We start from the raw sequence: 23,435 nt of genomic DNA on the forward strand, positions 1-23,435 counted from the left end.
AGCTGCTTAAAACTATAAAGGCAAATGTATCTATACAATGTATCTGACAGGACATTCAGTGATGACGATGTATGCCGAGGGGATCTTTTGCATAACAATACGAAAAGCCTACACTGCCTGCATCCAATGTCACAGTGCTCTTGGTCACCATGTGCATTACCCCAACAAGCAGAGACATAAATGTTCGCCAGGCTGGCGATAACTACCATAACTCTTGTTCAAAACTCAAATAAACACATGACAATAACAACTCAAGAATAACTCACAACTCTAAACATGAGCAAGTCAATTTCAAAACTATTTTCATGACCTCATTACTGTCATTGCAGCTCAGATTTGTTCATAAATTCTACCTCCCGCAAATGCGTCATAAATCATGTACAACCATACCATTGACCAAGTTCACATACTAATGGTCGCAAGACACAAATTTCCATCGCTATATTGTGCAAACCTGTCAGTCAACATATTTCACAGGCAAGTGTACATCTGCACTGTACAGATATTGACGTATCACCTCCCACAGAGGCGACAGGATAACACATCAATTTTTTTCTTCGCCCCTTCTCTACTAAACTTCACAAGTATTTGACCCAACAAATCAGCCATGGCCATTTTGAATTATTGCATTCACCTAAATTATAGACACTGCACTGAGATAATTGTCGGTCTCCACCTGTAAGGTTCAGAGGTCACCTCAGCGTGGTGCATTTTGCAGTCTGAGAAACAGGCAGCTTTGCATGGACCTGATGAACGCACACTGAATCAGCCTATTATCCATGCTTTGTTTTCAGGAGAGTGCAGGAAAGATTATTCCCTGAAGGACTGAACACAGAGAGACACTGACATTCTCTTAACAAGGCGGCATTGGATGTCTTTACAGGGCTCTCACAGACTGTGACTCCATAATGACCGGGTTCACCGATGTCGATTCTTGATATAGTTTCATTTGAGTACAGTAATTTATCTCAGATAACCTGGTACGATATCACTGTGCATCTGTAAGGAAAGCTATCAGCCTTCATGGCAAATTCCATCCAAATGAATGAACTACATGTAAGCCACACACATTGCCTTGATAAGAGAAAGAGAAAAAAAACGAAATAAATCCATTTACAGTTGCAAGAGTTTTTCACTTTTATTCACAAAAAAGAAATTGGCACTTTTAGGCTGGAATCAACAAATGGCAAAAGTAGCAAAAACCATTACTTTTTTCTTACTTTTTCGTGGTTCAGATGTTACAAGAGTGTGCTCATGATTAACGACTGAAATAAATTTACATAAACAGATAAACCTATTGAACTTGCTGATGATTAGGCTGCTGGAAGCATACCACGACAGAAATGTGATTTTAGAAACTCAGACACTCGCTAGCAACCGGAGAGCTTGTACCGCTGTAAGGTTGTGTTAATTTGATTTTTCATTCTCCAACCAGAACACATCACAGGCTTCCCATTTCACAATATCAACTAATCCTACCCTTGGACAATTCTTAATACAAATTTCACCACTGCTGGCAATCATCTACATGACTGCTGATGCAAAATGCAGTTTTTAGATGCAGAAATAGATAAAAAAAGACTCAAAGTTAGACCGATATTTTATGCGCAAAACTTACACTGAATGCTGTCCTGAAGCTACATATACATAGGGGGTATTATACAACATTCAAACCACCAGCTCTACCATTAGTACTAGCAACCTCCTCTGTACATATGCAGCATTTTCGGATTTTTCTCAAGGCTTAAAAGCTATTATCCAAGAAAAGCACTTATCCAAAACAACCAAGCCCTAAATAGGAAAACTGTTCATTGACAATTGCAAGGGCAAAATTTTAGAATGTAAATCCCATGTCCATAATAGTAATACAAGACAATCCGCATGACAAATTAACGTTAAATTATCCTTTATTGCTAGAGAGAATGCACACACATTTATGCCAGGCAAGTTTGTACATTAGCTTAGTTTTACTATTACTAATATTAGTGAAATGCACCTTCTGTAGATTGTGTTCTGTACGTCAGTCATCTGTCATGAGTCATAATGATGGAAGTAATCGTCCCAGTTTCCTGAAATTCTGGAACAAGTTCTGACTAACAGGAATCACAATAAAAAAGAACTGTGATACAGTGCCAGTGCTTTTATTATATTGCAAAGACCTTTGTACATTAATGTGTATTACACTTTCACTGAATTGTTCTGCCTGTTAGGTTGGACCTGTGCACTTAGAAAGGAGGGGGGGCAGCATCACAGTATTATTGTATGACTGAGATCTCTCATAAGAGAATTCTGCAAAGTAAAATACTGATGAGCTTGATGAACTACGGACAGCGTCAGAAAAACCACCCTTTCGTTGTAACATATGATGCAGCCATGATACAACGTGTACATGTTTGGTTATGTCACTGAAAAATGAATTAGCGTGTTGTTGATGGAAATTTTCTCCGTAGCAAAGGTACATGTACACCTGTTCCTGTACTAAAGGAAATTGGAATGGTTCACTGGGGCTTTAATTCTAATACAGGAAAACAGAGAAACGTGCAAATAGGATTCTAATCATAACCCTGGTCATGGTAAAACACAAAGTAGGGCTTTCCAGGGTTCTCAAATGTGTTGTGACTGTCAATTACTACCTGAACAAACGTTATGTCTAATAGCATTTCATGTCATGTTCAAAATTGGATAATCACTGTCTAGAGAGTCTATGTGATACACTGCTGTAACTGACATGAGAAGGGAATTTGCATACAGCAGAAAGGTATTAGTAAAATAACATATTCCGGCTGTCGGACAAACTACATCATGCCATTCATCTATTGGCTGCAAATTAAAATGCCTGGAAAGCACAAGTCCATGGCAAATAATATTTTTTAATTAGTACAGAGATTTATTTCTAATCTTATACATTATCCCTCAAACTAGAAATGTGTACATCTATACATTAACTACATGTTCCCTGAAAACAGACCAATTTTGCTCGATTCAGTGACGAAGCCTCAAAGGAGCCAGCCGGGAAAGGGATTTCTTCAACACAGCAGTAAGTGATAGAAGCCCGGAAATGCAATACCTGATGGCCGAGATTAACCACGTCAGATGAATGCACAATGATGCAGAAATAGTACAGCATGACGCCCTTATGCCTGATATTTGATATTTGATTAAATTGATGGTCAAATATCAGATGTATTAAGCAGAAAGATTGTACAGTGAGGAGTGGCATGATGATAACAGAGAGGACTGCATTGTTTAGCCCCATTTCCCTGCAATTAACATGCCAGTTTTGTTGACGAAAAATATATCATTTTATATATACAGTACGAGATGTTGAGTTATATATAGGGAGACTAATCACATATATCGTTTACATTGGCGCTATTATTACTTTGTGCTAAATACCTTTCACATTACTGTATGTCCTTTGTCCAAATGAAATAAACCAATCCTGGCTTGTAATTTTCTAAAGTCTGTCCAACAAATTTGACGCACGGCAATTAATTTCGAATGAACCAGTTTAATGCCATTATCCTCCATCATAATTGATAACAGGGTTCTGAGTTGCTAATTACAGTTCCAAAACTCAACCTGACTACATTAATGATATTTGCTGTGCCTGTGGAGACACATACGTAATCTGTTGTGTACATGTATACAGATACCATGTACAGAATAGGTGATGATAAAATGAGCTGATGTCCTTGTCAAGTGCAATGAACAAGTGCATTTTATGCTTTCAAGATTGGTCCATAAAACAAGAATACCGACATGTAAACTCAAGGCCACTCATGTTACTACCATTAAAGACCTTGATGTACCCTTTAAATGACGTTTTATTGATGTATTTGCTCTTTTCCTGTATAAAAATTTGTGTCAAATACAGAGATCTTTACACCTCTTTATTTAAAACCTCAATAACACTGCAAAAGAATGAAGGGGTTTTACCTACAGTTGGTTTTGAATAACTTGTGTAGAAGACACCTTGGTGAATTTGATCATTGTTTATACCACATTGTCTCCACTGCAGCAATGTGTCCATCCTGTATATGTATTTCCTGTCTGCTCTTTCAATCCTTTGACAAGTGTGCACTGCATGACATCACAACTGGCATTTGGACGGTACACTTCCAGAATGGTACAGACTTACCACACCAGCAGCTGTTGTCTATCCTCAGATCCAACCCACTGTGCTATTTCACGTCCTCTCGTTGACCTTTTGGTGTAAAATCTAAGGTCACTCATCAAGGAGACAAGGCATAATTAGAAAGCAAAGGGTTATCAATGCACACACACTCCTAGAAGTTTGTTTGCTTAGTGGGAGGCCAAAATGACATGTTTTTTTTTGATATCATATGTGGCAAGAATTAGCATACAATAGATATAATAACTGATGTACTACCATTCTGTGACACACACACAGTGAATGGACAATTTTATAGATCAATAAAAAGTAAATACTCATTCACACAAATTTCAGAAATTTCAATATTTATTATAAGATGGCTGTATTTACATGTACATTCGAGCCACAACGAAGGGCCATGAGTTGCATGATTGAAACAGTATGGTACAGAGCTACAAAGGCTGACTGCACCTAAGATACAGGTTTAAGATACCTGTCAGACAATGCATTGTGTGAAATGACATTTTGAACTGCAAAGTGTTACATCACAGCAAAGAATTATGCATGATATATTCAGTATTTTTAATCAGCTGCTCTGGAATGAGATCAAAAGAAAGAGATACATGAAGTATACCATTTGAAGCCCACCTGTCTTAGAATGACACAAAAAGACACAGGGTCATGCTTGGGTACAATATACCTTATACCAAGTGATTATCCAGTGAGAATAAATACACCTGGGTAAATAAATGTATTACACCTTCAAAAAGCTGCGACAACATGTGGCACCGACTGCCTGTATATGCAACTGTCCGTACGACTGGATGAAGCTCTGCTGCTTGCACTGGCTTCTACAGTCTATAGATACACATTAGCTGAACTGTTGAAGGATTTTAACCCTTTACACCCCCAGTTCCCTGTATACAGGTCCAACTTTACCATGGAAAACAATGGATTTGGGACAAACCATGGTGGTGAAAGGGTTAAACATAAAAATTCAAATACTTTCTTTGCTACTGTACTGAGATCTAGCGCTTGGGATGATCTCTTACTAAGAAGCTGATGCCATGCTTTGTACAGTCTGCCCGTACATGTTTATCATTGAGGACCAAAACTGACCATCTACACTCAGAGCAAGGCAGTACCGTGGTTTCTATCTTCTAGCACTAAAAGCAACACACCGATATTCAAATGTTACCAACTACAGGAACCCAAAATTTGTGACAATATTTTGAACCACAGATACTGACGGAAATAAAAAATACAACTTTTTTTCATCTCATGAAGTCTTCATATTTACATTTTGTACTCAACGACTAGACTATTTTTGCAGTCATCAATGTTACAATCTGATGATGGCTACATGTAGACCGTTACAACTGGATTTAGCATCAACATTTTTCATGTCAACGGAAGTTGCACACCATGAAGTGTCACTTAAGACTATGCCTGTTCTTTCTGAATGTGCCTTTTTGCAGTGAAAATCTGAGGAATGCATCCGGAAGATACCATGTCGACATGAACAGCTGTCCTCTCTCTGTCCATGAGCCCCAAACACCACCTCTCATCAATTACCTTCATCACCTAACATTACCGGTTGATGTTTCCCTTAGAAACAACCTATAAATAACTCTTTTCTACACAGAATGTAAGCTACAAAAATACAACAGAAATTCAATCTAAAGGCTTTAATTTATGAAGATATCTCTGTCACATAGAAAAGATCACTTACACAGGCATCTGTTTTATTTTTTATCTGTATCATAATCAAAGGCGATGAAAGCATGAGTTAAGTAAACCTCCATGTACATGTAAAAGCCAAATGATAACATTGGCAAATGGATTGAAATGGCAATTTATACAGGTACAGTTCACTGTAGATCATAATGATACCCTGCCCGAGCAAGGCAATCCGTCCTTGACATGAACAGATGTTGAACGAATTAAGTCATATCCAAATGTATCACTTACTGATATGACGAAAAAACTCAGTCTCTGAGTGAGCCACCAACAAACACACACATCACAACCACTGTGATCCATTCACGACCATTCAATTAAAAACATGAAGGGCTGACATGTCTATATCGTAGTTTGTCTTAATTACAATGGAATTTCTGAATATACCAAACAAGGTACTTGTTCACACTATGTAACCAGCTCCATATACATGCATGGTGGAAATCAGCACTGGCATTGAGAAAGTACTAAAATATGTACAGTGTGATTACAGTACAGGGTGTCAGTGAGAGGTTATTTTGCAAGCTTTAATAGTCTGGAGAATAATATTTTCGGAGAGATGCTCATGGCAAGCTTAGTGACTATACTTCCTTCCACTGAAACTTTACCAGATAGTTCAATGACTATGAAATTCCGAACAATATGACAAAAGATCTTGACAGAAGGAAATTTTCTTCTTTTCCTTCCTTTGTGAGGATTCTCCCGAGTAGAGTTGAATTCAACATTTTAGCTTATAGGCATCATCTTACCATTACGGTACGTAGCAAAAGATGAAACCTCATTTACAATGTACTTTATATTGTACAAACTACTTACTTTTCTCAAGCATTTCATGCGCTGAGTAACACTGCAACAATTGACAAATGTACCAAGAAAATGTACCATGGCGCATTTGAATTTCTCAAGAATCTTTCTCAAGTAGCGTTCTATTTTCAAAGCAGTTGCTATGCACTAATAAAGCTGTATTAGATGGCTGTTGTTACGAGAGTTGGATCATACGCTAAAATTACACATGGAATCCAGAATTCTGATGATACCTACGAATAGATGGAGTTACTTTCTTTCAATGGTGTTGTGAACAGAAGGTCATCTTTTTGCATGGTAAAGTGGACTTCAAAGTTTATCCAGCACATTAAAATTTGTAAAGCCTGTTGTCACTTTTCAAATCAATATAGTGAAGTGTTAGGGAAAGGCTTGAACTATACACCTGAGTTGGAACTTACACCACATTTATCATTTTAGGACACAAGAGAAGGGGGTTTATTAAAAGACTGCAATGTCAGGACTAGATTTCATCGGCCTAATGAGAAAAGCCTTCTTAGCTTAGGTAACACGAGTATCTGGGGGACCAGTAACAAAGAAGTCAAAAAGCCACCAACAGAGTTCAACAAAAGCAAGCAAGAAATGGCATCTTTCATGGCCATACTGGGTCCATTCTCTGCCCAATACTGTTGACTTAGTCATGAAAGGGTACCGTTTTCTATTGCCTCTATTCTTCTGTATCAATGTCCCTTTTTCAAGTGGAAATGCTTGCAATTTTTTTTTTTCTTTTCTCTTTGGCTATGCCTAACTCTTCCTTTGGCATCACAACGATGCTAAACCTGTTTGTAGTTCAGCTTTGAGGTAGAAGCCCTTCCCCCCAACCACTACCCCCTAGAAAGGCACAGTGCATCTTTCAGCTGAATATTTATAAGTAACTTGTTGGTAATCAATATATCCCGGCATATCTCCACTTCCTCGTTTCTCAGTAAATCTACCCACCAACCGGTTGTGTCAGCTTTTGACATTTCACCATTCTATTCAATCTTTCGAAAGCACACATCCGTTTTGAGTACGCTTTCATTCTTCTCTTCAAATCTGCTCGTTAACTACACCCTGCATTGTCCAGTCCTTAATTTTTTTTACGTTCTCTTTCAACCACGTGTATTCTCCTTCACAGAATATTGACTGTTTTTTTTATCACATCTAAGAATACCATGGGTAATTCCCCTTTTATTATTGTGCTGGTTGTTTGTTGCGGTGGGGGACTACCTTACATTCCATAACTGACCATTTACTTTCAGGCAATAACCAACTGGTGTCATTCTGTACGTATCTACGTGACTCAATAAATCTACAATAGTACATTTTTAGAAGTTTCACACTCATATACTTCCCGTTGCTATGTTTACATATAACACTGAAATTTAACACACCTTGTTGTAGGGGAATTCCAGCAGGTTTATTTCCATACAAAAGAGAAATAGACACAAAATACATGGATGTTTATGTTGCGTTGTAAATTTTGCAAAACATCATGCAAGTTGATTTGTGCATGCTGAAATCACGATGTTCCTTATGCATAAGTCTAGAATACTCTTGGGCAGTCAATTTTTCTGTAAAGTACACAGTAAACATCTCACTTGGCAGAATTACGACCACCTTTGCATTAAATATGATACCTAAATATACTGGAAACATCACTTTATAATTTAGAAAGCAAACCTTAATATGTGCAAATATGTACACAGTATAAATATTGCACCAGTAGCGTGTTAATTCAAAGCCTGTGTAAAGATTCAAGAAGCTAAGATACCAGAGATTTCAACCTTTGAAGGTCTATTTCAAAATCTGAAATGCCAAGCACAAATAGTACACGGTGCAATCTTCACACAGCAGATTAAAAATACACAGTATGTTGCACTGAACTCAGGAAGGGATTACATTTTAGTTTATTACGATATGCAACACTGTATAAACTACATGCATCTGTGAGACCCAACCGACCTGCTTTTGCAAGACACTGCTTTACCTATACATGCCAACACAGATACGCACATAAAAGTGATTTACAGACACATTCGGGCAGATGGGATACAGGGGGGTATTACGGCTTTCAATGACCTTTCTAATTGAGTGATCTGTTTACCACACACTGAATGAAAAAGTACCAGTGCCGCAGCTCTGCAAAGGCTGGGCGACAATCAGCATTCACCCTAATGAAAGCTTTCAAAGGTGATGACAGGTTGAGAAATGATACGTCTGTGAGCAGAAACTATTACTTCTGTACACAGGGCATCTCCAAGGCAGACCGCAATTTGACCTCCAAGGCCCATGCGTTTCAGAAATGAAAGTGCTACCTACTACAGTCAGCCTACATTGTGCTATTAATCAGCCTTCCTAGGGGACCTACTGTTGATTTAACTGTTATTTTCTACCTACTTTTCCATGGAAATACTTTTTTACAATGTCTGATTTTGATAGTGATTTTATTCAGTTATTCATAGCTTTTCTGGAAGGTCATTTCACAGAGGCACGTGCTCCAGATCACTAGAATACCTGGCATAGTACGTTTTCTCTAAGATAAGTATGATGTTTACAAATGAGTTTAAATACTGAACAGTGTTATTTTCTTGCTCTACATTGGACTAAGCTGGTTTACAGTAATTACTGGTAGTAATGACAGCATTTTATAGTGCCATGTGGAACACAATGAATTCATGGGAGAGGGTTCAAACTTTAATCAGTCACTGGTCACTGGTCAATCCCATGGAAAAAACGTCTAGTACGAGAACAAACTCCATGGAAACGCGTCCAGTATGAGAACAAATCCATATATGGATAATTCCACACCAACACCCTTGAGTCCACCTTGGAAAATGCAAACTTGGCAAAACGAAGGACACAAACAGCATGAATACCTCACTTGCAGCACTCTCAAAAACTGGTTGCAGCAGCATCATCATTGACTTCGTGGCCAATAGAATGGAAGTTGATACACTTCACAGAGCATCCCTTCATAGCTAAATGATTCGTAGAGGTCAGTTTGATTTCCAAACATCCTTGAGAGCAATCTGGCCAACCCTTCACCGTTAGCACACTCTGCATATATCCCTGAGCAAACATAAACACACTGAGATCAGAAACACAAGAACGGTAATTTGACCAGTGGAAAGCGGACTACACCACTGTTTACCAACTTTGATGTACCAGGTTTACCTGCCATCATATTTACTGATCATCACTTTGTGTCCTACTAGACACCTACATGTTACCTCTTTAACAAGGTAGAAAAACGGGATTGTATTTGCTGTGATTTCTTGGGTTACTTTCTAGGGGTTAGTAAAATCCTATACAATAAGCAGTAATTTCATACAGAAATACTCTAAACTGCATGTATCATATGTACATGTAATAATGGTATTCGCAAAACTGTCTTTTATAGACGCTTTCTCCTTTTCCCCATTTTTTACATGATATATTTACACTGACATACGGTGTACATGATACAGCTTTCAAAACTAAATATATAACATACGTATGTATGTTAATGTATGTATGAATGTACATACATACATTTATTCTCAAACTTTGTACACACAAACACACATAAATTTCATCACGAAAAATCACGTAACTGTGAACAAAAATTACCGTTACCATGTCATACATTTATCACCATTTTTACCTCACTCAATAGTGAACAACTGTTACTTCACTCAAGGCAATCAATAGTATTTCAGAGCTTCAATTAAGCTAGTCACAGAGCTACAACAGCAAAAGACAAAATGAATATTGATAATCGATGCTAATGAGTTTCCACTTAATTACATTTTAATTAATGCTTACGTGTATTAGTGGGGTAAAGTAATTTTTTTCTGCTTACTGAAAACAATTATCTAATTATTTATAGTAATTAACAGGTACCTTGATACTGACATAGGCTTTGATGAGATTAAGAATGAAAGCAAGTTACAAGTACATCCTAATATCAAATGACATGTTCCAGGACACACTGATAAATGAACAAAAGGTCAGAGGTTTTGTGCAAGATATGAAGCTCCCCTTTTAATTTCCCTTGTCAATCATTATGAAGTGTACCTGTGTCTTATCAGGCTACTATCTAACACAGGCTATTAGCACTGAGTATGAGCAGTGTGAGAGGGTGAAAACGTCATAAAATATTCATCTTTTGGTCCCGGAGTGAAGCACCCACTATACACTTGTGTAAGACAGCTTCCAGCAAGACTAAATGTATTATCAGTATGTTGAGACTTCAGACTTACTGTTGCCCTTGCTTGTACAAAATTTCATGAGGTCAAATGGATGATTACTTTAGCATTTCATAGTAAACGCCTTCCTGTGCTTAAAAGACATAAATAGATGAATGTTATTTAAAGTCAGACACTACATGTACAAGAATTTGTCCCTGGGACACTTTGAACTATCTTCATTATCTACAAACCTGTCCACTACACAGACAACAAGTATCTACAAGTGTGTGACATTGACAAAAACACAATCCCTGAAGTTAATATAGGGGAGATCACATCAAGTACTGCCTGTGCATTTTAATCCTTTGTCAAGACTGCCAAGGTGATAAAGGTGCAGACGCTATCAGACTAACATTAGACACTGAAAGCCAAGGCTATCAATGTAGGAAAAATTCCTTGCACACTTCTTCACTTACATATGACGCGGGTGCAATTATAGTGAACTAAAATTAACAGGCGTAAGCCGCGTTTCACGGAGTAAATTGAAGAGAGAACCATAATATCTCAAAAACAAGGCCACAAGGGTCAGCTATGCTGACAAAAACACATTCAAAATGTGCAACGTGAGAATGTAATTTCCACTGGAAAGACCATGAGCCATGATGGTGTTTGTAGAAGTGCCTGTACTGTAATTCACAGTCCTGGGATACAGGATATCCAATAGAACATGAACTATCTGCTTCACTTGCAGACTATCTGCATGTAATCCCTTCATATGAAAGGGATTTACCATGCAGTGTACACATAAGTACCTGTACAGGTATGTAATGTACATGTAGTCTTGGTGAAGCTTGTAGAATCTTCGGTTCAGGGAATCATGCAAATCAACTTCCTATGGTACAAGACATCATTCAAAAACACTGTGTATAGTATTGCGTCAAAAGCACATGTATTTTCACCCACTTGGCTTAGTCTGTTATAGCAGCTTTAGTCCTTAAAAACAAACTTTACAGTATCTGTTTTCAGGGGCCTTCAAATGTTCAAAGTTTTTGTTCAAATACGCCTGTGGCCACATGGGACATGTTGTGCTTTACTAGTTTTAACCAACTTGACCTGATGGGGAAATATGAACTTGGCAGGATAAGGGTCAAGATGAACGTTAACCCAACATCAATCTGCTCCTCCGGTAAATTGCTGTCAGGATTGCTATTGACTGTGGTGTGCATTTTACACAACACTGATGTAACAGTAGCCTACAGATTCTAGAAATCACTAAATTGACTTCAGTAGTTCAGAAATGTTGTAATTCAGAGGGTTTACTGGCCAGCGGCCACTACTAAATTTCTCCTAATTTATATACTGTATATCTTGCCAAACTTTGCAACAGTTTTTTTTGTGTCACAGACTGGAGTTTGTCGGTCTTGACTGCTTTCAAGTACATGTATATTCCCTAGAATAATTACATGTAATAGTAAAAGACGATCTATGATTCAAGTTTCAACATGATAAACTGTAGCCATCAAAATACCAATTCCATTAGATCAATATCATACTTGATACAGAAGCCATGCAGTGTCACATCAGGGTGTTAAAATGTTACTTGCCACAGAGCTACACCAGCCTGAAAAGACCAGATGAAACAGCGAGTCCATATTTCACAACCTTTCATGCAAACAGCTGGTACCTTTCATGTGACCCCATTAGCTACATGTAGAAGGAATCTAAACCAAACCATGCTAGTATAGGGATTGCTAATCTGATGCAACAATTATCTGCGGATCCTGCAAGGGAGACTTTGGAGTGATCTTATATGATAAAATTGTCAGGAATATATTTATTTTGTCTTTGACATCAAAAGTGCTAGATCAACTATGAACCACTCACAATTCCTAATCAAAATAGGCGTATTGCAGTATTGAACTTGAGGTATCTCATTTTGCTGTTGAAGAGCAACAATATCATATCCTTAGTCTTACATGAGTAAACTGATGTACATTGTACTGGTCAGAAAATATACAAATCATTGAACTGTTAGAGTGATTCCGCACAAGCTAACAGTATGTCCTGTAAACTCTCAGTTCCAATTTACTGAAATGTGGTTCCAATAGGTGACTGACACCGTACATCTGTTAGCAATTCATTGTAGATGTGGGTTTACATTTCCGCAAATAAAAGAAATAAGGGAGTGCAGTGTTTTTAAAGTTCACGGGCTATTAAGTACATGTATTGCTTTCCATTTTGTTCAGACTAAATATAAAATCTTCAACTATTTTTCTGTTTTCCATTTTCCCTGTAACAAGGGTATTCGTTTTTTATTTTTTTCAGAACTGAATGCATCATGATGGTGTTTGTAATTAAATTTTGCCATCACATCATTTCATTGATTGTCGGAGTAATTCTGCGCAAACAGAAAGACATGAAATTCATCCTTATTCAGTTATGTTGGTATTTGCTGTTGGGACTACATTCACAAATCTCGGGGGATTTCTCCGATATGATTGCAATAAATAGGTTCAGAAAGCTTTGGCCTCTGCACACTGAATTTGCAAAGATTTGTGTTTATAATCCTGTGACGTAACAGAGTAAAATCTCACATGAGAAAAGTGAAATCGAATCTGCAATCTGGTAAATCCAGTCTGAATGCCCATAGCTGTCATATTAGATTTTCAATCAGACTTTCACATAATTGTCTACCATTGAATGGAAGTGAATGTAGGCATCAGGCCATCCACGACGGCTAAAGCGATTGCACTTTATCAGAGAGACAGTTACATTGATATCGGAAGCAGAAAAGCATGAACATTATAAAAAATAAATTACTGCTTGTGTTGCTTTCTCCATGTTTATTCACAAATACATTTATTTGGTACAACAAAGGAATCCTGGACTAGCTCACGTCTTTTCAATATAGCTCTCACATACTTGCATGGGAAGGAATGAACAAATGAACCCAACCCACATTGTGACAGTGATATACATTCACCACCATGCAGAATCTCTATCTACTGCATCCAGTTTCTTGGCAAAGCTATTCTGCATTTAAATTAAGTATGCCACCATTTCATTAGACCGCAGTACTCCTACATGTGAGATAGAGACAGATTTGATGCTTAACAAATTGCATCAGGTTAATCAATAGTGGTTTGAATTCCCCCTTTTTTTCAGGAATGTTGGTATTGGCTTTCGCCATAACACCATCCATCTCCAGGGACAACATCGGCCATTCATTCTAATGCAGGAATCTACGTGATATACAGGCCATGCATCAATCACAATAACATCAAATTCTAGCTAACTAGATCAAGCACTGTTGGCATAGTCACCGCTCAAATTGTCTAGCATTTTATCCCTGTGAGAAATGAAACTCATTGTGTAAAGATGTAGACTGTGTGTACAGTAATCATAATTTAGAGAAGAACAAAGGACTTACATAGTGAACTGATGAGTATGCCTTCAAAATAATATAAGCACAACCAATAGGCACAGTTATACATAATTTGCATTTTCATTTGTTAGCTGGTTTTTTATACAGTTATATGAAGAGACAATAATGATTGACCTACAACGATCTACTCTACATCAAAATTCTCTGTGAAGAACACTTCAAGTACATGTTTTCACTAGAGAATATTCATGAATTTGATTTTAAATTACTTGTTTTGGATGAATCCCCACAGTGAATCTAAGCAACGAGAATTTACACACCCACTTTTTGTTATATACCGGTAGTTCCTGGTTTTGTAACATTTGCAGTCTGCAAAGGTACATGCACCATGTATGTTTTCAACCATTCTTTTCAGAGCATACCCATTCATTCTTTACTTTACACAAAGAACAAGTCATGAAAATTCTTAGGCAATCAGAAGTGCATGTAATTGTGGTTTGTTTTTAATAGGTATTATGGCTATAAATGTGTACAGTTATCACATTTTTGTGTCTATCCCTGTGTCCGTTTTCAGCAGTCAGGTTCACCCGGAACTCAGTATCCCCAGGCACTTCAGAACACACAACTGCAGGAGTTGTGTGACAGTCGACACAATGAAGTGGCAACTGAAATTTACATCACAAATCATGACAGTCACACAGACATGAAACAGCCCATGAATTGCCTATCATTTTAGTGTCAGCACTGCACTTTTGCTTACACTTTCGCTGTCCACAGTATCTACATCATGTAAATCACAGCACTGAAACTCTGTGGAATCTTACTGCCACCATATAACATAACCACCTAAATGCTTGATTTTCTATAAATGTGTATCCACTTATGCAAAGTGCACTATGTTGAGCACTGTTTGAGTGTACAAATCAACGTACAATGAGTCATTATCGATGCATAATATTCATTGGCCTAAAATCGTGCACTGGTTGTCTGTCTAGAAAATGCTGAAAACACTGAAATCTTTCCAAAATATTCCTGCATTTCTGTAAACATGTCAACACTCAACAATAAATGCACAATATTTCAAATAGACAAGATCAACTCATTAGAAGCGATCATGACAACCATTACCACTTTGTCCCATTCACTTCACCTCTCCACCATGATAAGAAAAGTAGACCCTCATTATTATCTACGTAAACTGGGACCTTTACACAGGAAAACAGGGGTGAAAGGGTTCACAAGCTCTACCCTGCATCACAGTTACTGGATTTTGTTGACTCTAACTGACCTAAAGGTAACAGGTAGCCTAGACTTCAAACAGGCTAAAACAAGCTACAACACAATGCAAGTAGCTAAAAATATCTCACTCACTTTGTTCCCTCACCAAAACAATCGTTGACTTGAGATAACAAACCTCTAACACAATGCCGTATGATTATATATTGGTTGTATTAATTGTGGACTTTTAGGAAAGTAAAATCTCTCTGCTCTCTCACACATATTTAAACCTTGAATTTCAGTGTTTAACAGACACAATTCTCTCAATCACTCTAATGTTGTTGCACACACAGCTGTTGCCGGACTGACTGCATCACAAACTGTATCTACACAGGGTTTGTCATATAGTCTGTCTGACGCAGTGGAATGTTGATTTGTCATAATAGAATCTTCTTCATATCTTCATAAACAATATTTTCAGATTTTCTGAACTGCTGTGTTGTACCGACCATTAATATTTCAAAGTCAGAGGAAGATGAAACACACTCTGATTGAGAGAAAAAAAACATCATACATTGAATATCAGGACATGGTACATGGTAATCAATTTGCCTTCAGATAAAGGTCAACATGCTTTCTTCAATGCATGTACGACACTAGAGTCAAAATTCATTGCTTCAATGTACATCCACAGCAAAACAAATGGAACAGAATTTTTGTTTCCATATCAATACTGTGCTGGGGTCACTGAAATTTGTTCTTATGTTCACAATACTGTCATTCTAGGCGTTGAATATCTGTGCACACAGTGCAGGTTGTGTTTGAACAGAAATGATATTCAAAACTGTACTCTTTACTATGCTGCTCAAAAAATGTATGCAACACTTTTCAATCTTCAAAGAATTATTACCAGCAAGTTCTATACACAGTAGCAGATTGGAAACACATTTGCCTTCTTAAATACACTGTACGGTAGGTATGGGACATTTTTGTGATAGCCCATCAGTTTGTCCTCTTCAGGGAAATTGGTGACACATGGTCACGATGCCCCTCCCTTCCTTTTGACATCATAAACTCATTTGTCAACCCTTTACAGTACTTAGTGAGCGTGCCATGCCAAAGTACAATAATGTGCAAGTTTTGTGTGACATTCATCGGACTTCAGAGATTCTACAATTACTGTCTCCTTTATAATTTTGAAAGCCGTACAACCAGCCAAACTCTCTGTTACAACTATTGATAAAATGCCAACTTAATGAGCTAAACCTGAGGGGTGCCATACAGAAATTTGCTTTCACCATTGTCTGCAACATGACTATCACATGAAATCACATAAGGTCTCACAGTTCCATACTTTTCGTCCATAAAATTTCCAGGAAAAAATAGAAATCTCACTGAGAAGATTAATATTCATCAGAGCCTGGATGTACCCAATCAATAGCAGTATTCCCCAACAACGATAGAGTGCTGAAGTTTTCAAAATTAATACTTGACATGCACATAATAACATTTCAGTCTGCACAGTTTACTCAATATTAATTTGCCAGTAAGTGTCCTCAACACACAAAGATCATTACTAATCTAATATATCATAGTAATGCTATACAGTCTCTGCTGTGCTGGTACCACTATACTTCATACAATACACGCAAACGTGCCTCAAATACACTTCCTGTATGGAGTGGGAATTCACTAATGATTAATTAATTTTAATTATTCCTCTGCCTCATTAGACATGGTAAGATCAATCCAATGATTGGAAGGTTCTTGTAAAATAAAACTACTGACATTAAATTTAAGACATACTAGTGTATAAATCTGCCTTTCTTAATTTTAGCTCTTTTTTTATACATGCCATCAGCATAATTTCTGCGATGGATCAGAAATGTATGGATATTGACAATTTGTCCAGTTATGAACTTCAAGGACAACATCTAGAATGGCAAGGATTTCATCTCCACAAAAGGGGTTTATCTGATGCACTGGAATGGATTCTGACAATCACACATAGGACTCACTAGTACACAGATGGACTGTCATTCATACATAACACATTCTACACAATATAGGTTCCTCTTATTTTCCAGGAAGTATGACAAGAAACCCATGTCCAAGCTGCTTCTGTACAAATGAGTAAAGGGAAGTTCGTCTTTTCCTGTCCGCGGAGAAATCTTGAAGGATATTCATCTTCAAGATTTCTGAACATGTTTGGTGGACAAACAGAAACTTTTCATTTATAATTTTTGATAGAGCTGGTCGAACACGAAAGTATAGACTGTGATTCTATTATAATAGGGATCATACAGTACATCAATATTTATGTCAATGTTTCCTGGTTGACCTAAAACTTTGCAGTTCTTTTGACTGCAACAGTTGATGGAAATCCTTGATTAGCACACAATCAAAAACATGTTTTTCAGCTGACGAGTGGAGCAGTGACACAGGCGGATCTCCCAGTGATCGTTACCCATCTTTATCACACCAGTTGAAACGGAGCAGTTGACAGGGGAGCATTCCCACAATAAGACACCTTGCCTATCCCTCTACCCGTTTCAACTCCCTTTCACTAAGACTACACACACCCTCTAGTTATCACTCTGAGGGGCATCTCGGGATTGACCTCTAAACGACTCGCCAATCTGTCAAAAGTGTCTGTGAGTCACAAATTCCCCTCTTTGTACTAACCACAGTCACAACACATTACACTTTGGATACCGACTCACTGAAAGGCATCAAAATTACACCATAGGTAATAATACAGATCATGTCAAATTTCCAGGTGACAATTTTTGCTATCTAGACATACAGGCGTCATAAACTGTTTTTAAGCCCGATAAAATTATATTAAATTTTCCATGCCTACTCATAATCAAGCATGAAATCCATCCATATCAAGGCAATGTTTCTCAGTCTTTGAAATTCAATTTGTGTTCACATATTAATATTATTCATAAACTTACCTCACCGATTAATAATCCGTCAATTTGACGCCATAACAATAATAATTAATCGTGTGGTGCGACGCTCTTTTATTTACTGTGTAAAACCTTACAACTATGTCGATGCCGATATTTCCGACGTCGAATATACAGTATCATTGTTTAAATGAAATAGTTCGTCACGTTGAGGGAATATGACGTGACAAAGCGTGTCCAAATTTGTGTCTCGGTGGATTAAGAGCAGTGTTTACGTGAGAAACAATGTCAACTGCACTTTCTATAGGAGCAACGCTGGCTAACAGTTGAATTTTTCGTCTTCAGACTGTTACAACTACGGCAAAACACACCAGTAAAACGAAGAGGTGTCAAACACATTGTTCTTGGGCACAGAATGTTGGTGAATGACGGATAAAATTCACGGGTTTGCTGTACAGGGGAAAATTTGTAACCAAACAACAATGTTTCTCTAGAATGCGGGGAAGCCATTCTCACACCAGCTCAGTACCGGTAAAGCGCATTCTTTTTTGCATGGGAGTAATTTGTTCACGTTTCTTTCCCTGAACATATCTGTAGAATACATACGGAAAGTTTTTCTATTCTTATACTGGACTAGAGGAAACAAAAGAATTGGCTGCGTGACATATTTTGACTTTGACGAGACGTATGCATGGAGGCGGCCATCTTGAATGTTGCACTCGTGTGTCAGTTTGGACCGTTCTACAGTGTACACATTCAGTTCACCGTACGACTGTGTGAGCATACATACGACGATCATAGGATTTGAAAACACTTACCAACTCTGATGAAGAAATCCCCGCTAAGATTCCTATAAAGACCCATAATTGAAGAAACTGTCTCATTTTCACATGGAGAGTGGTATTCCTGTTCCTACTAGTCCAAACAAATCAAACGAAAAAGACGAAAAAGTAGACGAAAAGTTGTTGAAGTCAATCACTCTTCTGTGTGGCGTACGTCTGCTCCTATTTCCTACCTCTTCACAGCTTAATCAGCAAGATCCTTCCGCGGTACTATGACGAACAAAAATGATGCACAAAAGTTGAAAAAAACTGTTGAAGTTTGACCAAAACTTTTCCAGAGGGAATTATGTCGACTACTTAAATCTTTCTTACGAAAATTTCATCGTTGTGTAATAATGTTTTATGACTTCGTTGGAAACGGTAGTTCGGTCCAGTCGCTTTGACTAAAGTAGTCGCGGTCTTGCGAATGAGGTAATAAGGTCAAAATACCCATGACGTCACAATGAATCCCAAGTTTTCCCCATTCAACAGTCCATTTCAATGGTCAAACATACGTCACGTAAACAATCAATACACGCTCATTTCCCATGATAACGCCAACCTTGAGAATACTAAGTACGTCAGACTTAGCGGAACAGACGTTCTTGAGAAAACCAGTGCAGTGCTCCTGTTCTATGGCGGCAAGGGGTTCAAATATCAAAGCTGTAGGCCTACTGCCCACTGCACTGTAGGGTAGCCCTGCGAGTATGGCGAGTGTCCGGCAAAGCCGGACACTCTCGCCATACTCGTAGGGCTACACTGTAGAGGAGACCCACGGTTGCGGTAAAGTAACCGTGTAGGCCTACAGTTTCTATACAAGGTACTATGCCCCCTCAACTATCTACATGTATGCTTACTATGATCATATAAGTAAATGTTTCGCTTGTAGGCACTGATGGCATAGGCCCTAAGCACGGTTACTCTACCCACACTCAATGTTTGGTTTTTTTTCCTTCTTCTTCTTCTTCTTTTTCAAGTAAGATTTTCTTTTTTCTTCTTTGTTGTATGTCTTGATCTGTAACCTTTTTAAATTCCTCAGGGAATTATTACGTGTTAATAAAAGAATGAATGAAATATGCTTAGAGCTCTCTCTCTCTCTCTCTCTCTCTCTCTCTCTCTCTCTCTCTCTCTCTCTCTCTCTCTCTCTCTTGAAGGAAGGAATGTGTGTTCCTACATGCGATAATCCACAGTTACGAGTGGAGTGATACGTACCGGCCGCCGCGTACTATGCATATAATAATTATTATATGCATAGTACGCGGCGGCCGGTACGTATCACTCCACTCGTAACTGTGCGATAATCCAATGTACATGTGTGTCTGTCATGGGGTTTGTGTCTGTAGGGGCCTAGGCCTACACATGCCGGGAAATACTAGTACATCACACCCATGCCCCTACCCTACGTTCTGAACAGCTTCACATATCCACAGTAATTTAGCTTAGGCCTAAATCTTATTTTACGTCACCACTGTGCATTTTCGCGATAAAATTGACCACATCTATATGAGGTTAGCTAATTACATTTAGAAACCAGCGCACGGAGCCTGAAATACAGCTCTCAAGTGCTGCATGAGTGGAAACACTCGTCTCCGTGGTCGAAATAAAAACATCCTTGGGCAAAGCTCTGTTTTGCAAGGACAATGTCTTCGAAAGACGTCAACACACACGTTCAACAGGTTTGAGTACAAGTTAAGTGACGCAGGCGCAAAGGCATTTTTGAACGCCGATCGTTCGTGGAAAAGTCTAAATATGGTTGTGGAGACCCGACTTCCACGTGAAAGCCCCCAACCCCGGGGCGACTTGAACATGGAATCTGAATATGAAACAATAGTGTAGGCCCCCTACTACACCTATGTTTTGTGTACACGGGTGGTTGTCAGTAGTACACCATCTAAAAGAGCAAGGAAATGCTAACAATTCTTCAATGTATCCATGACAATCTACTTATTTCAGAATAAAAGTTTACAACGCTTTTAATACTTATAAACCAGCACATTGGGCTCAGTTCTAATTCCATCGGCACGGATTTGACACTTTCAACTTGTCAACCAGAAAGACGAATCCACGTGGAATAGCGTGGAATCGGGCCTGGAATTGGTGAATTCAGTAGTCCTTCTGATGGGTATTAGTGAACCACCTCGATCTGGCACACGTGGCACACGTATGATATACGTGGGATCGACGTAGTTCCATATAGGGTATATGCTCGACAGATAAACTTCATAAAGTGTTTCTCGGTTGCTGATGTAGTGGTATCACGTACCCGTCCAAACCTATATATTACGACGTCACACAGAACAAACAGCGATCGGACCACGCCGCTGACTGAGGGTTCCATGCATGGATATTGCGAAATCATGTGTATATGTTACGCATCACAGAAAACGGAAGTCAACTTTTTTTGAGAAATTTCCGTCAACTATGAAACGACAGGTAGTCTCCGACCCTGTTTCAGTGAAATTCAAGGTCTTGTCAGAAGGTCTACTATCTAATCATATTATTGTCACCTTATACTGTTGTGAGCAACAGGAACGTCATCAACCTGAGCTGATTCGGCGCCGAGTCTGCCCGTTACTAAATTATAAAGTGATGTGATTTATGAAAATTTGTCAGAAAATTTTTAACGAGACTTTCAGAAACTACACAAATTTCACAATTAGCACTTTTTTCTACCATCAATGTCACAACTGAAAACTACTAAAATCACATATCAGCGGCCGGACCGCATGTAACAATAAACGCGGGAGCAATAAATGTGCAAAATTCGATAACTTCGGATGGCTGCGTGCTGCCAATATAAGCTTATCGAGCTCGCGATGCCATATTTGGCAACAATTCAATGTCGTCATCGATATATAATGGCAAAGGGAACCAAAAATCATCTCTACCCAACCTACATGACGACAACGTAATTTCACGTGCTTTTGAGCTAATTATTAAAAGTTACGTAAATTACACGCTGACAGTTTCAGGTGCCGTTAGCCTGTACATTGACCTTTAGGTGTGTGTGATTACATATCATAATCAGGTTTGATCATATAAGTTATAAATTTACCACTCTAATAAATTATCTTTGCAAAATATAAAATTGTCTAAAGAATCTACGAATTCACAAGGGATGATTTTTTATGTCAATGATGAATTTATATATACGAAAATTTTTACTACATATTGATGTCATCATGGTTTATTCAGGCCAAATAAAAAGACATGCATGTTTCCAGTAAACCGACCTACACCCTATTTAAAATCCTCTGACCTTAAAGTTTTTTCTCACCTTCAAAACTCACGCATGACTTTGCCGTAGCTGATTTTTTATGAGTCGCACTGAGATAAAAACTAAAAAGTAAAAAAGAAGTTCCCGACCGACCTACCCTATTTTCTGAGGGACCGGAAAAAGGACAAGTTTTCCCTTACGCCTTACATAAATGCGTTACTGCATTGTAACTTTAAATTAAGCCAATTGCAAAGAGTAATTATATTAAAACTGCACTTTATATACGTGTATTTGTCACAGATTCTGAACAATTGCTCAGGATTCTAATGCAGTGATATGTGTTTGTGGAAGAATACTATGATGATAGCAATATTACATTTGCTTTTTAACACTGTACAATTTATATGACGTTATTAATAACATATCACTGACAAAACAATTAAAACTTTTGTTTTGACTGATTATACATGCCTTATAACATTTTGAAGAATCCAGAATGTCAATTGAAAATTCAATGTATTTGTGAGGTACCAGTATTTCCCTGTCTGTATCTCCCTTACCGACAAATTATCTACTATCTGTCCGTCTGTTTGGCTGTCTCTCTGTCTGCCTGCCTGTTCTACTCTTTCTGTCTGTAGGTATGTAGTTATATATGTACTTTTCTTAGCCTCTGCCTGCCTATCCAATGTTTTCGTCCCTCTCCTCTGTCTCCATCCTGTCGCCGCCACCTGGTGAACTCGCTTTCCTTCCATATGGCCAATTTGAAGGGCTTGCAGGGAAAAGCTATTTCAAAGCGACTGCGCGTGATAGCAAATAACGCCCTCCTCTTACAATATAATGGTCAAGAAAAGAAATTGCGTGTTCTGGTATAACTTGCCTGCGAAAATTAGGGTATGGGTGGGTAGGTGGGAGGATTTTTTTTCTTTTCTTTTCTTCTCTTTTTGTTTTGTTGGCTGGGACCCATAAAATACGGTAAAATTTAGAGAATTGACAGGAAATATTCCGAAAGGCGAAAAAAACGTCTAGTTTAGCGGGTTTTTCTATTGTAG

At 38.1% G+C, this 23,435-nt stretch overlaps 1 protein-coding gene across 1 annotated transcript in view; it reads right to left on the reverse strand.

The window, feature by feature from the left end:
- LOC139115676 (syndecan-2-like) overlaps positions 1 to 19,814 on the reverse strand; it is a 56,340-nt gene extending 36,526 nt beyond the window's left edge. Inside the window, exon 1 of the mRNA XM_070677970.1 lies at positions 19,167 to 19,814. Coding sequence (XP_070534071.1) covers positions 19,167 to 19,232 — 66 coding nt within the window. The 5' untranslated portion in view covers positions 19,233 to 19,814. The remainder of the gene's footprint in view (positions 1 to 19,166) is intronic.
- Between the last annotated feature and the right edge of the window lie 3,621 nt (positions 19,815 to 23,435).

This window comes from Ptychodera flava, chromosome 17, assembly GCF_041260155.1.
Source record: "Ptychodera flava strain L36383 chromosome 17, AS_Pfla_20210202, whole genome shotgun sequence".
In the NCBI taxonomy this organism is placed as follows: Eukaryota; Metazoa; Hemichordata; class Enteropneusta; family Ptychoderidae; genus Ptychodera; species Ptychodera flava.